This window comes from Plectropomus leopardus, chromosome 11 (genome assembly GCF_026936395.1).
Source record: "Plectropomus leopardus strain MGB_pleo_1.0 chromosome 11, ASM2693639v1, whole genome shotgun sequence".
Lineage (NCBI taxonomy): Eukaryota > Metazoa > Chordata > Actinopteri > Perciformes > Serranidae > Plectropomus > Plectropomus leopardus.
In genome coordinates, this window is record NC_142186.1 from 14,555,958 (window position 1) to 14,574,693 (window position 18,736).

The following is an 18,736-nucleotide window of genomic DNA, read 5'->3' on the forward strand; positions in this document are numbered from 1 at the left end:
GTGTGTTTGACTGTGTGAGTCCAGTCAGAGGTGACCAGTTGTCACCGAGCTCTGACAGAAACCAGGTATCACAGAGACATGGTGTCACCTTGTCTCCTTCGACCTTTACTCCTGGGAACCTCTATGTGTGTGTGTGTGTGTGTGTGTGTGTGTGTGTGTGTGTGTGTGTGTGTGTGTGTGTGTGTGTGTGTGTGTGTGCGCGCGCGCATGCAAGTGTGTGTATGCATGAGTAATAGAGAGACAGTGAGAGAGTGTGTGTGTCATAACTCTCTCGAGACACCTCCTAACCCACCCTAGGCACACTGCATGGATGACACACACAGAGTCGTCCCAGGAGTGAACCTCAGGTGATGAGGCTGCAGCGTGTGTGTGGTTCCCATCTCCTGAGATTCAATACCTCCTTTAGAGAATGGATCACACACACACACATGGTCTTGACATAATGAGGGTTGAGTTCTGCTCTTTCAGGGGCTCAATGGTGCAGTCAGTCAATATCAGGGTCAGGGTCAAAGGGGGGAGAAAGAAAAAGAGAAAGAGAACAGAAAGAAAGAAAGAAAGAAAGAAAGAAAGAAAGAAAGAAAGGACGTGTTAAGAAGAGACAGAGCAAAAAGTAGAAGTTGAAAACTTAGACTTTTGCATGAGACCTCAGACCTCTCTTCAGTATGATTGCTGACACTGACAGGCACAGAACAAGACAACCATAGTTGGATTTTGGTGCTACAGATTGGCATTCAGTACCCTATAATCAGGCTGTCCAGCTACCATCAGGATGGGTTAGGGTTAGGTAACTCAGTAACATTGATATACATTTTTAATGAGTGTTGGTGTAAACAACCTACAGTTGTTGACATTTAATTGGCATAGTTCATATAGTTCACACTGTTAAAGGTAAAAAAGGGCCATAATTATAAAACATTGCAAGACCTAAAAATAAGGGGTGTGTCAGCACTAACTTTACAGGAACCCACACAAAATTCTTGTTTTAAAACTGGGTCCAAAGTCTGAGAAAAGATGTGAATTTGGATTTCCTATGATAGCAAAGGCATGGCCCACCCTACACAGCCTTACTCTTCCTCTGATTGGCTTATCCTGACATTCTGTCTTACCCTAAACTTTACCAGTCTCACTCCTTTTGCCTAAACCTCACCAATCCAACCTACAAGGGCAATGAGTACTACTAGCCCATTAGAGGGAGAGTAGGGCAGGTCATGCCTTTGCTGTCCTAGGAAATGCAAATTTGTGTAAGGTGCAGTTCAGAGGACTCCTGCCCCTGTACTGAGTTAATTTAAATGTTAATTTTAACTTAAATCACAATTGGATTAAATTGAATGTATCATTTAAATGGAATTAAAGTGTATTTTGTTTTAATTTAATTCATCCTTTAATACATGCTTTATGATAATTTAATTCGATTAAAAATTTTAGGAGGTAATTTCATTTTTTAAATTGTATTAAATTATATTCATTTATTATTTTTTCATTTAACATTATATGACTTTTTTCACTTCAAATTTCATTTTTAATTTAACAATCACAGCCCATCTCTGACTGATGAATATTAAGTTTCACATAAAGTAATACAGACCAATCACCTATAAACCTGAGGTGTAAATCAGAAGTTTCATTGTGATGCCAGATCAGTTTGATTCTTTAAACAATAGTTCGATGTTTGATGATATCACAAAATGATGATACAATTTGGATTTGATTCCTTTCAGGAGCCTGCAATCGACACATAATGATAACAGTCAATATCCTCATTGTATTTTTCATGGGTGCTTACCATTATCTGCCTGGCGCTAAAATGTTGCACTGTTTAGGAAGGAGTTGCAGTTGGAAGGCAAAGGTGACAGATATACGGGAATTTAAAAATAAAGGTGAATTTATATGTCAGAGTCCCTTTGTAATAAGTGCTTTTATTGCTGGGAACTTTTAGCACAATTTAGGAAAACTCCTAATGGTAAGAGTAAACACGGTGTGAATATAGCTTTTAAGCTTCTAAGTTTTTCCTGTGGTTGTATTTTCACTAATTAGCACTACCTGAACCTATGCATCTCTTGTAAAATATTATGCTACATGTACAAAGCAAAGTCTTTGTCAGATCTTATGATTTCAACAAAATACAAGATGTTGGCTTTAGTCATTTGTTGATAGGAGCAGCTTGGCATGCTAACAAATATTTTGGTTATTTGCCATCACTCTTAACTAAATGAGTAGTTTTGTAAACATAAAATAAAATAAAATAGAGTAAAATATATGCCAGTCTAAAGCGCATTGCACTTTTGGAGTTCACCTTTAGGTTTCTGTAACTAGAAGGAGTATGATTTCTATTCTCTGCCTTACAACATATTAGAAACATATTGGATGTAATCTATCCTCCATCCAGCAAAGTGACAAAGATCTTTCTCACCAATTACTGACTGTCATCTCCCTCTTCACACCTGGCAGGCAGAGGATGTGGCTGACAATGTGTATGTGTGAGTGACAGAAAGAGAGAGGGAGAAGGGGAGAAATGAAAAAAAAAAAAAAAGTGCACCGATAGCCACACAGACAGATTAAGTCAGAGAGAGAGGTTTGAAAGAGGTTGTCACTTGCATTTACGTCTCCCCAGTCTTCATCAGGTGAATGATATATCTTCATCTCTGTGATATCAAACTGCTATACTTAACCCTCTATTTCCCTCTCTAAAGTTGATCTTTTTTCTCCAGAACCATTATGCTTTTTGGTAGAATTAGCAAGTTTTGACTATCAATATTTTGTCATATTGATGCCCTCATGTAAATGCATGCTTTTCAATACAATAACATAAAGTAATTCAGCCAGGCATAGAAATTGTTGAAATCTGCTGTGCTAAACATACAGACAACAGTTTGAGGCCAACAAACAACTAAAACAGTTTTTTTGTGAGACATCATGACATTTGAAGCTGTAATTTTGGCACAAGAATGGGTGTTTTTTAATGAGATAACTGGGCATTTCTAGCAGTAGTCGTGGCAACAAAACCAGGTATTCAAAGTCAAAACAAAATCTTTTACTAACCCTAGCCAAGTTGTTTTTGTGCCTAAACACAATCATACATTAACTACAGTTTTGTAGAAATGCAAAGAAATCTAAAGTTTCAATATATCCGTTACATATGAAATGTACAAAAGTTTGCGAAAATAACAACGCTAACAGGATTTCCCACACAAATTCAAAAATGATTACTGGTAAATACAAAGCAACATTATGGCAGTGGCTGTTTGTTGCAGACATGATCACAAAAGTTTTATTAATAAATATGAATATGAGTTGTATGTCTAAAAGTCTTAGGTACTTGAAAACTAAAGTCCAGTTCTCTCAGTATAAGTCTGAAAGCTAAAGTCCATGTGTTACCAGTGGATAGACTGAGCCTTAGTCTGTTAGCAATACAAGCTCCATACCCACCAGTTGTTTAGACCAGTGAAGTACGATCCATCTTTCTGCTTAGAAAACACACACATTGCTCATACACACAAATGTAGCCTTATGTGTACTTGCATTGCACATACATTAATCATTACACACACGAAAAACCATCACACACACACAGCTGATAGATGACTTTCCACCTCAGATGATTTCAGCATTCTTACCCATATACTTATTTCTACAGATGAAAACTGTTTGTGTCAATACATTTTAGTTTCTGTGTACTGAAGAGGTGACTCCAAGCTCAGGTGTGTGCATAATTGCATTCAACAAGGCTCCCCTTTTACAAAAGAAGACCTGAGGCTGGCCTCTGCAAACGCAGCCCTGAAGGCACCCTAACCAGATAGGACACCAGCAGGGTGGAGGACAGGAAAAGTTACATAGAAACAAGGATAAGAACAAGCTGAACAAGACTTTAGAGAGCAAACAAGAACAAGTTGACAGAGTGCAGAAAGAAAGTCTGAGAGAGACGAAGAAATAATTTTGCCTTTGTGGAACAAAAGGGCTTTAAAAATAAGTAAAGGCAGATCACCTGCCTTTCGAACAGACTTCACACTTTCATGGAGGAAAATGACAAGATCAGTGCTGCTTGGAAGGAGGACAACCATAAGATGAGAGCAGTCTTTGAAGAGGACGTGAAAGAGGCCGGGGTCGAGTGGGTCTCAAAGCTACAGGAAGTGAAAGACAGGTGGCAAAAGAGGGTGAGCCAACTTCAACAGGTAGCTCGAGAAAAGGGGGACAAGATAAGACAGGTCACTAAAAAGAATGAAGCCCATACAGAGGCACATCTGCAGACTTTGGCCCTGCTGAGTACAAATGAGAAAGAGCCTCATCAGAGCAAGAAGCAATGGAAAGACAAATGTGCCGGTCTGGAGGAAAGCTTTAGAGAGGAGCTGGTTGTGAAGAAGAGCAGAGAAATGAGAGTCCAGGAGCTGGAGGAGATGTGGCTCATCAAACAGGAAGAATGGATTCAGAGGGCGAGCAAAGCAGAGGAGGAGATCAAAGTACTGATAGTGCAGAAAAATACGCTTCAGGTATGTTGCTTCATGGGGTCATTTTGCCTCCGAATAATTAAATTAAACAGAATGTCTAAGATTGCTTAAGAAGAAGCCTTTTGGAGGTGACGTAAAAATATACTGTCATTCTTTTTTCAGAAAAAAGGGAAGAAGAAGGGGAGTTTCTGGTCTTCGAGCAACTATAGGAACGATAAATTGTTGGTGAGAGTGACAGTATGATAAAGATGGCTGTTTTCTGTCTGACTCTGACTGGACAGATGGAGGGAAAGAGGAATAAATTACACTTCTGGAGTTTTTACAGGGAGAAGAAAAACAGTGAAAGAAGGAGGAAGGTGGAGGAAGCTGCTGCTTTTATGGTTCAGGCTGGTCCTGCTCCGTTTTTTAACCTTTAGGGAGCTGCACTTCTCAATAAAGTGTTTACTTTCAGCTCTACATCTTGTGATTATTTGCTAGTTTTGTTGATGTGTCAATGCAAAGTTGTTCCTGTTTATAGCAAAATTCTCTATGAAATACTGTGCAGTTTCACTGTTGTTATTTTACACAAACATGGGTATAAAAGTCTGTATCCTGCAGTCCAACCCTGTCTCGGACAAAATTACATTTGTATATTACTAAACTGACATCTTAAATACTGCCAAATAAGCCCAATGAAAGCTCACTTTTTGAGGTATGAAATTAAGCAAATGATCACACATTATGGGGCCCACAGACCAAGTGCACATGAGACTTACAGCAGCCAAGCACTGCCGACTGTGGCCAACCAGCTAACTTCCAGTTTGGCTACCTGCTAACTTAAATGGGGATAAAATGATCTACGGGAAGTCTACACGGGGTCTTTTTGGTCCTAATGTATGGCTGGGCACTATGGGTTTAAAATAAAATCGCTATATTTTAACGCTATATCGTGATACACTATATCACACACACACACACACACACACAGATGCTAAAACTTACGCCAATACTGTGTGAGTATTAAAATCAACTGTTTTTCCTGCGCACCTGTGCTTTAAGACAGTTAGTCCTGACGTTCTAGGGAAGAGGTTATAATCTGGGTTAAAATGAATTTATTTCTCCCAGAAAAGGCATCAGACTTTACTGCATTTAACCGGTTACAATTATTAACATGTGATGTTTCTATCTTTTAGAGCTGAGAAAAAGAAAAAAAGGATGCAAGGTTATTCTGGGACAGACTGTGTTAAATGGGCATATGATATTGTTTCATATCGATTGCATGCCCCTGAAATGAATGAAATCAAAATTGTATTGTGGCAGACTTTGTGGTATTGACAAATATCTTATTGTTGTCCAAAAAAATCAATAAAATACTGTGATGAAACTGGTGACTTAGCCCCCTAGGTAGGTAGATTATTTATGTATGTGTCCAGCACCAACACAGAAACAAATCCTATCCAAATGTGACCAAATCTATCTCTATTGCATAAACGGAGTAGGGCTGCTTGATTATGTCAAAAATAATAATCACGATTATTTTGATTGATATTGAAATCGCTATTAACAGGTATTTAAGGTGATTACTCATTGGCCTTCAGAAAATCATGCAGTTATTGAACATTAACTGTGTTGTTTATTTTTAATGCTGGATGTCCTTTAACTTTAAATACAAGTGTACTGAAAAATAACAAAAGCTCTGTGGTGCAGCCACAACTTTAAAATATCCTGCACATTGCTGTAGTAAAAATAAATGCTGAATTGGGATCAATGATTGTTTTACTTTCTCAGCAGAGACTCAGCAGACAGACATTTCTCCATTATCTGTTTAGAGGCAGCTGGGAGAAGAGCTGGTCTACCTTAACAGTCCACCTTAAGGGAGCCTGGACCGTTGAAATGGGAAGCTAACTTAGATCGCCAGCTTCAGGGCTAACTTCTGTCACTTCAATCAGCAGCTGGCAAGTTAGACATGGGAATGTGTCTCGAGTCTTGAGGAGTTGTAGTATTTATTCTCTGACAAACAGCCTCAACTGTTTGACACATCACACAGCCGCGTTTCACATCATACTCTCTGCCCCCTCACTGCAGCCTCACTGCCAACACCAACAGCACATACACGTTTGCTTGTTGTGTCTCGTGCTCTCTTTCTGGCTGCGCAAGCTCTCGGGAAACAAAATGAGAAGTTTCAAAATAACCAGAGAGGCAGTGTGCTGTGGCTCTCTGTTTTCAACCTGTGCTGAAACTTCTGTTTGGACTTTGGAGCACGAGGAAAGGGTGGGTTTGATTTACAAAATAAAAGATAAAACAGGAGAAACATTGTTAGACTAGCTTTATCTGGATTATCTTGTTTTGAAAATCGTGGGAAGCCAAAATCGTAATCGAAATTAAAATCCGATTAATCACCCAGCCCTAATACAGAGTCCTATATTATTCAGAGTTAGAGTTCTATATGAGTCCTGCCACCTACAGAACTGAAAGACAAGTGGAAAATGTAAGCACTCTTTTCTCAGAAAAGTGGAGGAACAGCGAGGCAGAGGAAAGAGGAAGAGAAGCAAATGAGAGGAAAATATAAGGCTTTGTCACTATGGTAGGTACGTGACTTCATCCTCAATGTCTTTCTTTTTGTCCGTCTTTATGGGAACAAGGGCAAAGCAATTTGCTGTTATTTCAAACACACGAGAAGGCAGATATGGTAGTGTTCCTGAGAGAAAGCTCTTCAGAGGCTCTAAGCTTTCCATCTTTTGAGATATGTTATTTAAAAGTTGTGTAAGATGATGCAGTATATCTGTGGTGTGGCTGTAGTGTAAAGTTACACAGAAAATACACTTTTGCTCTCAGCTGGTCAGGTTCAACTACTTCCATGACTCACGCTACATGTTAATGTGCTCATGTGTAGAATAATTAAGTGCTATCAGTGAACAGGAATAAAAAAGCATCTGCTGAAATAAAGCAACATCTGCTTCTGAACCAGGTAAACATGGGTTTATAGGGTAAGGTGCACAATGAACACCTGGTCTTCCCTATAGATTTAACTCTCCAGGGTGCTCTGCACTTCAGTCATGAATATGAACACTTAAGACATGATAAGATAACGAGAACATTTGGAAAAAGTCCGAGATTTCACATTTGGAAGGTGGCTATTTGTCTTTTTATTTTTATATGGCAGTGTGTTGCGTGTGCTTGTGTGTTTGTGTGTGTGTGTGTGTGTGTGTGTGTGTGTGTGTGTGTTTGCGTGTGTGTGTATGTGTGTGTGTGTTGTGTGGTCTCTGAGCTGATGACTGCCGTGTCCACACCCACGGCTACACCCACTCACCATCCCACAAATACACACAGCTATTTGTTATTACAAAAGACTGTTGGTGACAGTGATTGATGGTTGATTGATGGCCTCAGCTGATTGTTGCACTACAACACTGCAGCCGGCCAACTAAACACACACACACACACACACACACACACACACACACACACTAATGCAGAGAGACACACACAAACACTTTTTGCCAGTCTGCCACCAAAGAGTTAGCAACAGTCTGCGTTTTGCCTCTCTCACTTCTCCAAGCCAGTCGCTCTGCACTGCGGCAGGCAGGGGAAGCAGACACACACTCACACACACACACTCTCTTCTCTGCTCCACTCCCATATTTTTTGGAAGGGAAGAGACGAGGAGCAAGCAAAAGCAAGACAGCACGGCGTTTTTCGTATTGTTTTGATGGAGAGCTCGTGTAAAATCCAGCAGACATTTTGGGGATTTGGGCGTTCCTGTCTTATCTCTGCGCTGAAAGTTGTTTCAAAGACAGTCGGACTATCGTCATTATGAAAGGAATATGCACAACTCGAACGTCCAGCCAAAACAGAGACACATATAAAGTGGGAAGACAGAGAAGGAAATTTGGACCTATGTGGAGGATTTTTGGAAGCGAGCGAACATGCAATGTTCCAAGGGTCTTATTTTGAACGGGAGTGAGAAGGCAGGAGCGATGCCAAAGGTTCTTCTATTAAAAAAACACTCCTGCAGCAGATGACCCCTTGGTCCCTGGCTATCCACAGCCTCCACCTGCATGCTACTGCTGATAAAGCGATGGAAATCTCCCGCACTCATTCCAGGATATAGATGCGGCCGGGCCTTGTGATTGTGCAGATTCTGCACTCTCCGTATGCAATATAAATCATATCCAGTCCAGCGGTATCCTGCTAGGCGAGCTGTCCAGCAACCAGCACCCAGCCCGGAGAAAACGCAGCCCCAGTGGAGGAGAAGGAGAGGCAGAGAACGATGGAATGAATTAATGGAGGAAGAGAGAAAGAGAGACAAGCTTCCAGACAGAGTGACCTACATTCAACACTGTCTGGAGTCACAGACAGAGTGAGAGGGAGAGAGAGAGGGAGAGAAAAGGGGCTGGGGAGAGCCAGCACAAACAGAAAGCGAGAGCATGAGATAGCAGAAAGAAAGAGGGAAGTGAGAGAGGAGAGAGATGCAGAAACAAAGAGAGACACAAAAAAACAGTAGAGGCAGAAAGAGGAAGCTGATCCTCAGCTGATATCCTTTTCTACTCGGTGCATCCTGTCTTTCCCCTTTTGCACATTCACTCGTGCCCCTTTATTCTCCCTTCCTCTTCCCATATCCCATTTCTCCCTCTACCTGCTGTTCGACTGCTTTTTCTCCATCTCTTACCATTAATCAGCCATTGTCTGGGGTGTCTGGGGGAATGCAGCTGCCTGTAGTGTAACCCCAGTCTGGGGCACACAAACAGGCAGAGAAACAATCATTTAGGTAGAGTCACTTTTCATACTTATTTTTTTTCTCCTCATCCTTCTTTGCAAGCTCTGTTTCCTTTGTCTCTTTATCTCCAATTGCTTTCATCTGTCCTCCACTTGTACCCCCTCTCTTTCTCTCTGCATCCCATTCTTTAACCCTCGTTCCTCCATGTCCAGCCACCCTATAACCCCCTCCCCAGCCACATTTATCTCTCTCCTCCTTCTCCTCCTCCTCTGTCAGCATTTATCTATCTCTGTGTAGCTCTAACAGTATTTTCATGGTGGATTACTTTGTCTAGCAGCATGCTGTTATCTAGCATCACTGGAGGGGACGAACAGCACCAAAGCAGCAGCAGCAGCAGCAGCAGCAGCAGCAGCTCTATCTGTCTGTCTATCTGTCTGTCTGTGAGCCTGACTGGAGAACGAGGATTCATATCTATCTGATTGGCTTTGGATGGGAAGCTGTCTGTCTGAAAGCTGGTGGCTTACAAGCTGGTTCTCACAGCTTTTTGTAGCTGAACGTACGGTCGGTAAGGTGGTGAATTCAAGTGTGACTGCCTGCCTGGCTGAGCATTTGTCCATCTGGCTGTTTGGGTTTTATACTGTGTCCTACTGCAAGGTTTTAGACTGGCTTTTTGACTTAAGGATGGCTTAGATATCTTCCTGGCTGTCTTGTCTATAAATCTATTTATGTACCTTTGTATACAAGACCAAATACTGAGGATTCTATTCAATAGTGTAGTCTATACACAGACATATGCTGTATACCCAGTAAAAGAGCCCAGGGTTTTCGACACCCACAACATAGTTTAATAAAAGAACTTTCACTTCAGCTATTTGTTTTTGCAAATATGGGGTTGAGAGATGTGACAGCAAACTGAAAAAGTGCAGAAAGACTCGACCCCACTGAGTACAGTCGGGTATCGTTTGTTTTTTTCCAATTGCACTACTAAAACGATACTTTTAAAATGGTACTGGTGCCTAGACTGATACTTTTACAAAACTAAAGCACAAAACAGTTAATGACACTTAAGAATTGCTTTTTTTCATTGCAAAGGTAAATTTAAACTTGAAATTGTCAGAATTTATTTGACGGTTTCACGAATACTTACATAAATATGGATAAATACATAATCAAGCATAATTAACAAGTTCAACTTATAAATAAAACTGAAACCAACTACACAAATTTAACACTAAATAACAATAAACAACAAGACTGAGACTCAGCAGACAATTCTCTGTTATCTGTGTAGGAGCAGCTGAGACTACAAGAACAGCTGGCTCACCTTAACAGTCCACCTTAAGGGAGCCTGGGAGGCTAACTTGGCTTGCTAACTTTGGTTCTAACCCCCTTCACTTAAATCAGCAGGTGACAAGAAAGACTCGGGAGCTTGGCTCAGGTCTTGAGGAGTTGTAGCATTTATTCACTGTCAAACAGTCTAAACTGTTTACACACGACGCTGTTGTTTTTAACTTCATACTCTCTGCTTCAGTCCCTGCAGCCTCACTGTCACCGTTCCATCACACACACACACACACACACACACACACACACACACACACACACACACACACACACACATATCCTCAATCTTACTTGCTTGCATTTGCTCTCTATCTCGCTGTTCATACAATGCGGCAGCAAAATTAGGCACCAAAACGTGTTATGATTCGGTCTGGTATTTACTGGTCGTACAGGAACAAACCAGGTTTTGGTACCCGTCCCTACCACTGAGCTCAGTACGTACTGTGGGCATACAGAGTGTGTGGTCAAATCAAGCAGCAACCTTCTGGGTGGAAAAGTGAAGCCAGTGCACAGGTGCAAAAACCTGCAGTTCCTCGAATGGCCACTTGAGGCTTGCTCCAAAAGTGAGTCAATCTCCATTGACCACCATATTAAAATGTCAAACTTTGCATCAGACCTAAACATGTTTACAGCTTCATACAAAAATTTTGTTTGGTCTCTGTAACTAATGTCAACATTCATTGGAACTGTATGGGGTTTGAATTTCTGATATAAATCACCTGTTTAAATTTTCTTAAGTCTTAAAGTTATGTTATGATTAAATGTGTGACATGTCTGTGATAGGCACCATTGTCTTTGAGTCAGATCCATCACTTGATGCTCCACAGGTCCAACCTCTCACTGAAATTTCGTCACCTCAGGCTTAACAAAATCCAAGATTGCAAAGGCCAAAATGACAAACTTGTGCACAAGCCAATGGGTTCATACAGTCTTTAGGTCAAGCGAGACAATGAGAGAACGATAGAGCGATGGTGGATGTGCTCAGAGTAAATAGGTGTTGGCAATCAGAGCAGAGAAGAAACAGGAAGTAAAGCTGTTAAGTGGTAGCACAAGTTTAAGTTTGTTTATGAATAAACACTGCAGATCATTAAGATCCAAGTGAAGTTCCTACATGCTGCTTCTTAACTGTTGGGTAAAGTAAAGCTGGTTAGCATCAATCTTAGCCGCAGTGGTAAAACAAAGTCTCCTAGTCAGCTAGCTGCCTTATAAAGTTAGGTATGATGTGTCTTCCCGTATAGTGTGGGATTTGAGTTTGATGTAACCTAGACCTGACCTTCTCATGAACAATCTGCGGCAATTTTTGCATGCCTTTTTATCTTTTTAGTTAGAGTTATATTGTGAGAATAATTAATTTTTTTCCATTTTTGCATACCTTTATACAATTTCTCAGTATTTCCTCTAACAAACTAGACTATACCACCGATTTTACTGTGTGCTTCAACGATTCTGTCTCCACCACCTTCTCTTTTTCTAGCTTTCACTCCTCTTTCTCACCATTTCCTTCTCCCTCGCTGCCTCCCTCCCACTCTAACCCTTCCCTCCACTTGCATGTCAGTCCTCAGGGATCAATGTTAAGGACATGAGAGGGGATTGCAGTTGAAGGAGAGGAAATGACATGGGTAATGGAAGAGGACACACAGGCACCTGTCAGAGAAAATCAAGGGTGGAGAGGGGGTGGAAATGAATAATTCATGAGACAGAACTGCGCTGCTTTCACCTTCTTGAATGAGCTTGATCAGAATCCTATGTTTCCTTAAACTCTGACAGAAAGGGAATTTCTATCTTTGTAGGGCCCATTATTTCTGACTTTTAGCAATATTCAGAGGAAGAGCTTTTTTTGAAGAAATGTAATTTCAAAAATCACAGAGATTTCATTGCTGGTGTAATTTTTCAAAAAAAAGAATGCTGATTTAATATTTCATGTTTCATGTTTTTAAATAATGCATAGAATGACTATGCTATAAACATGCATGATGCTAGCATCCTACTGTTCACTCTCCAGTCTTTTTCTGCTTTTGCTCAAGCAACAGTTACTATGCACACAACCGACTTATTTGGGTTTTTCCCAGTGGCAGATCAAGGCAACATAGGCACGCCACCAAAATAAATTTTAAAAAAATCAAACATTTTGTGGAGAGCACTAGAGTAAGAGAAAATGAGAAGCCAAAAGAAGGGTGCAGTGAAAATTTGCACGCAGTGTATTCTTTTGTTTGTTGTTGTTGATTTATTTGTTTGTTTTGCCAAGTTGTTCAGTTGTTGTGTTGACTTCTCATTTGCTCGTATTCATAATAAATACAATAAATGTGAAATATGGTAATTAGTAACAATAATATCATAACAACACAGGTCTGGCACTAGTTTTACTCGTACTCTATAATACACAAACATAACATTCACTGAGTGACAGAATGCAAGGAGGAAAAAAAATCTAAATATAGAAATATATAAATAAATAAACGAATAAGGTCAGAGATACATCTGTTCAAGAGTTTTACATTTGTCAGTACAGCTCACTAGTCAGGTTTCTGCTCTCCGTGGCCATGTCCCTGATTTTACTTCTATGAATTTTATTAAATGGAGTGCTATTTCCCCTTTTCTGAAGCACTGTGTGAGCCTAAATCATCACTACCTCTGCCTCCACTCACTGTAACCCTGACAGATACTTGCTTGCCTCGGTTGACAAGCTTGTTTAGGCCACTGTGCTCTTTCTATATCAACATAATAAGGTCGACCTTTACATAAACATGCATCCAATGAACCACTAGCATCCCCCTACTTTCCATACTGCCGTCTTCTCACATCATATGACAGGTCCATTATTTGTAAATGGCAACTACACAGCACATCTCTTGCCTTAAGCCACAGTGAATCACATCTATTTGTGTATGGTGTTTACTGTCTTTCCATTTTGTCAAAATCCTCCCCTGTTGTATGCATTAACATGGCTTCCTCTTTTCTCCCCACTTTTACCTTATTTCCTGTTGTAGCCTAGTTTGTAAATGCCTTGAAAATCATGGTGACACTGAAGAAAGGGTTCCTGATTGGAGTTACTCTGACATTATATAGTGCATTATCAGTTGTTGGGCTTGTTCCAATTGTAAGGAGAACACAGGAAACAATGCTAGCTATCACTTGAAGTCCAAAAAGCGCTGCAAAATTGGAATTTCTCCACAGGACTTTGTAGAAGATGGCGAATGCACTCTGCTTTGTGCCTCTTAAAGTAAATGGCATCTATTTGTGGAATGACCAGAGTGTGCTACTCTAGGGCTGTTGGTTGTTTTTTTTTTGGTTTTTTTTTAGAATTCCTGCCTTATAGTTGTACATAGTTCCTTGCCAAGTCATTTTCTATATGGCATTTCCTCTGTGAATAGTGCATGCAGTTTTTTTAACCTTCCCTTCCCAGCCTTTTTAAAATCTGCTCTATAATTTATGAAAATGCACAGTTGTCAGCTTTAACTGTATTTTTATTCTTCCATTACTGAAAAGCTGACATTTTCAAATGATAAGGTATTGACTTGGCAGCTTTGCTTTGCTTTAGAAATGCTCCCTACAGTATGTTATTTTTTGTGTCTTGGACAGCACTGTAACTTAAGAGGGAATAAATCAAGCAAGACTAAAGTGGAATCTCTTGTTGCTTTAGTGTAATGTTTTACAAATCAAACTGTCTTTTGCCTGTCTTTTTGCAGTCAGGCTTTTTGTTGGATCCATCAAGCTAATTCAAAGGGTAGATTCACATATTTGTAGACCTATCCAGATAAAAAACTACAGTTGCTAACTTTTATGAAAATAACATTGTATAGTATATGAGACAGTCTATGAAAATATCCCGTACCTCCTCCTCTTCCTTCTGTCTCTAATGGCATTCAGTAGGATCAACCATGGTGCACCACAAACAACCAATCACAGCTAAGGAGCCTCTAACGCAGCTGTCAATCATGTCAATCACTGCTGGTATGAGATCAAACTGTCAAACAAGGCAACACTGATCGAATAAGGATCAAGATTCTGTTACTCCATCATCTTGTTCTCACCTCAAATATTTGCAGAAACATTTTTTAGTTTACTGTTTAGCCGTAAAAATGAGAAAGCTTAGATGGAGTAACCAAGCAGCCGAATTAACTTTCTCATTCAGCCCCAACTTGTTAAATACTGCAGCTTGGTCAGTTATTTCAGCATCGGATACCGGCACAAAAAGGCACTTTACACAACAGAATGATAAGCCTCCAGATGGCACCAGTTTATACCTTTCTAAACAATATGATACACCGCAAGGGCGTATCAGCTCATAACATGGCATCAGTTGAAAACACTGCTGGTGATAACAAAGGAGCAGGAAAGTCCCTATAGGACAGGCAGGAGAGGAGGTTGATGGGTCCATCAAACCCCGGACTTTCTCCCTGGAGCTCGCTGTTTGCCTCCCGTATGAATGTTCAGCCAAACCATTATGTTTTTTTTCTAAATCAAACCACATGCTTGTTTTGCCTAAATGTAACCATGTGCTTTTGTTGCACAACAAAATAAGTGTAAATACGTGTTTTTACAAACATTTTAAGTTTATTTTGAAAAAGACTGTACACATCTAAGGAGCAGTGTACATTTCCTATGAAAACAGAATTGTATTTTAAAAAGACACTGTGCCTGTAAGAGGCTTAAATTGACACGGATCGTCAACAACAGACGCAGGAGGATACCTATTGCGTCATAGTATATAGACGTAAAGGACACTGACCAAGTGGTGATATTTGATGAGTTGGGATGAGAATGAATGTCTTATTCAACAGTTAAACAGTATATTAACATTTCTGAACATGTCTGAAAAAAACTGAGGGCAGCAATAAGCAATGCAGTAACACAACCTTGATTCATATTTGATCAGAGCTGCCTAGTTTGACAGTTTAACAGCAGTTCGCGAGCAGTGATTGAAAATAACCAATCAGAGCTCCTTCGGTCTAACTGGTTGTTTTTATTCACGTGTGGTATGGCCATCAAAAGTCAAAGGAACAGGAAATATTATTTTTTCCACAGATTATCTGTCTCATTTACAACTGTGTGAATATAGTGACAGTTTCAGTTTGAAGTGAAACAATTCTAAATGCATCAATGTGTGTTTTAACATATGCCATTTAAGAGTTTGGTTCAATACTTGACATTTACATTTCAAAAGACCTTTAAGAGACACCAGGTCATTACTGGAGAGACAGTACCAATTCTCAACATTTGCATTTTTTTTTTAACACTTTTCACTCTTGGATACAAAAGGTCAAACTGGCAAACTGAAAGTCTTTAAATTAATCTCCGTTTTGTGACATGAGGAGTCTTTTCCTCCTTACGTGTTATTCATAATGTCACATTTCTCTGAGGTTACAGGAATTGCTGGCACCCTGGGGCTTTAACTTTAGCACAGTTCATGTTCATGAATCAAATCTGTGGTGAATTGACTGTTGAACATTACTCTAATAAAGCAACAATTTTATTCCCTTTCTTAAGTCACGTCTTTCACATTAAGCTGCATTTCCACACTGTGTTTGATACTTCTCCATTCTCAGTAGGTGGTCAAGAGCTGTATTAAATCCTCATCATATTCTTTTCCATCTCACTCATCTGCTCGTAACGTCGCAAATTTCTCTCTTAACTGTATTCTTCCTACTCAGACATGTGAGCGCAGAGATTGATTTATTATGTGAAATGTTAGACAGTTACAAGTCTCTTCACACTAAATAAGAGGAGTTATTCTTAATCGAATGAAGATAAAGTGGGAAAATCATCTTTTATCTACTGTTCACAGATCTCCGTCTGCTGTTGTCTGATCCTTCCCAATTATATTTGTGAAAGACCTACATCTGCTGTGTGAAAGGCGGATAAATTTCTACCACAATGTTGATGGATCATTAGAATAACACAGCCACTTTTAGGCTTTTAAGTGATGTCTGCCAAATTAAACTGGGGAATAAAAATGTAAGTTTTTCTTTACCAACGTCTTGTTACTTTAGTTCTGTTGTTCAACAGAGCGCAAGAGGGAAAATCTCTCGCTTTATTATATTAAGCCAATTAGATTTTAATAAAATTACTCTTTGATTAACAGCCAATTCTAATGAGGCGAGTGCTGAATCACAGTTTACCAGGTAAGTGGTGGTTTGCTCTATTTTTGCAGACAACCAAGCACATCCATTTACAATCTTATCTTTGTCTATTGATTTGATCAATTTGTTTAATAATGGAAAAATGAGAAGAATTGTACCTGTCTTCAGATCTGTGATAAATGCAATCAATTAAAATGATTTTACAACATGCTGATTTTGTCACTGATTGCTTTGTCCTTCTGCTGCACATGAAGACAAAAGTAAAATTACAGTAAAAGCATTTAAGGTATCCTGGCGAGATTAAAACAACTCTTCATAATTATATATCACAAAAGCCACAAAACAACTGTAATTATGAAATTGCTGAAAGCATCATGTTCCCTTCACTGAAATAAGATTTTTTTTTCCTCACACATTGATTTATTCTTTTTTATGTTATGGTTGCTTGCCAAATAAAACATCCAACACATTTCAAAGGAGTATAATGCAGAAGATTTGTAAGATACTGTTTTAAAATATCCAAATATTTCTCAAAGGTCTTTCTGTGCTAAAACTAAAACAGTTGTTTGAAAGTTTTGACGCTCTACAAACATAGTCCTCTTTGTTATTGTTTCTGCATCCGTCTCTCTATTCTATGAGGTAAGAAACAGGTTTCATGTAACAGACAGGTCAAACCAGCTTCAAACTACTGACTCAACTCAGTGACTCACACATAATGTTGTGTCAACAGATAAAGAGATAGCTCATTTTGACTCAAATGGAAAAATATACATGCAGACACACACACACACACACCTTATGTTTTAGTTGAGGATACACATTATCAACTGTGTGAGACATAACAGATCTGTTTGTTCACTGAAATTCAGTTTAACTGATCTAACTGCTGCATTCCTGTGCACTGGTTCATTTTAACTGTATTCCACTATGAGAAGTAACATAATTACAGCTCTCCTTTTCTGGATTTATATAGTTACAAAGTTTTATAGGTTGCTTGTAAGATTCAAAGAAACTGGTATAAAAATAATGAAAATTAAGGTAATTCAGGCCATTTGCTTATTGTTTAATACAAGTATTTCTGCCCATTAAAGACAAATACAAGATTAATAAACATCATATTTTCAGTAACCTAACCTAGTAAGTTATTAGCAATTCCTTTTGGTAATATAAATTTGCATTAGCATAAATATGATGTTTTTTATACTTAAAGCATTCCTACATTTTTATATATTATTGGAAAAAAATACTGAAAATAGTGAAAATAAAACAATGGTAACAAATAAAAACAAGAAAAGGATTTAGAAAAAGAAAAATGAGGCAGGCTAGTATTTTTTCTTTGCATACATACAGATATGTATTTATATGTACCATATGCATGCATGTGTATATACATATTCTGCATATGTATACGTCTATAAGCTTGCTTGTGTGTAGGTGTGTGTGCATGTATGCTGGTATGTAAGCATGCAGGTAGGTAAGAGGTTGATGATTCCTTTTTAAATGCCAATTCTGAGTCTGACTTCATAGTTTCTTATTAGCAAAATAAGTGTGAATGTAGCTACACAGACATGTTGTGTCCTGGGGCTACTGAATGACAATCTGCACGCATACAGCATGCATGTACTCAGGATAACATGTATTAATGATATAGATCCTGACTGAAAGACACATATGTACACAGAGGGATATGTACGCGCATGCCAATGGCATATTCCTGAGAAGAAAATGTCGACACATTATGTTGACAGGTGATGGGATACAAATCTGCATGCTTGTGGCTAAAAACATAGATTAAAACCACACAAACAGCCTGAAAAACAACATGATCACAAACACCAGTGGTTAGCAGGTTCACAGAGTGCACCCTCTGTGGTAAGTTTCATCTTAACTACACTCACAAAGTGGGTTGTCTTCTCACATACAGCAGGGTTTTACCTCTTAAACACACAGGCACACAATGGAAACATCAATATATGAAGTACAACCTGGCTTTCATGTACAAACACGCACACACTCACACACAGAAACACACACACAAGCACACACCTCTCTCAGACAGTCTCATATGGACTCATTAGGGGCCGGTCTATCACCACCTGTGCACTGAAAGGCCCAACGGACCAGCTTTGACACTGACAATGGACAGGAGCTGTGCAGGGAATACACACACACAC

The 18,736-nt window shown here is 39.3% G+C and overlaps 1 protein-coding gene and 1 long non-coding RNA gene across 2 annotated transcripts in view; one reads left to right on the forward strand and one right to left on the reverse strand.

Moving 5' to 3' along the window:
* LOC121946053 (uncharacterized) overlaps positions 1–18,736 on the reverse strand; it is a 205,719-nt gene that overhangs the window by 145,367 nt on the left and 41,616 nt on the right. The window lies entirely within an intron of this gene.
* Positions 2,671–16,766, forward strand: LOC148188221 (uncharacterized). Its single transcript, XM_088084046.1, has 2 exons — positions 2,671–4,484; positions 4,605–16,766. The coding sequence occupies exons 1-2, from the start codon at positions 4,011–4,013 to the stop codon at positions 4,683–4,685; spliced, it is 555 nt and encodes a 184-aa protein (XP_087940172.1). The 5' UTR covers positions 2,671–4,010; the 3' UTR covers positions 4,686–16,766.

Excerpts from the sequence above, each read along its gene's own strand:
- LOC148188221 (XM_088084046.1), top strand. The coding sequence starts at position 4,011 with ATGGAGGAAAATGACAAGATCAGTGCTGCTTGGAAGGAGGACAACCAT. Across the intron at positions 4,485-4,604 it reads TGCAGAAAAATACGCTTCAG|AAAAAAGGGAAGAAGAAGGG; the intron begins GTATGTTGCTTC and ends TTCTTTTTTCAG.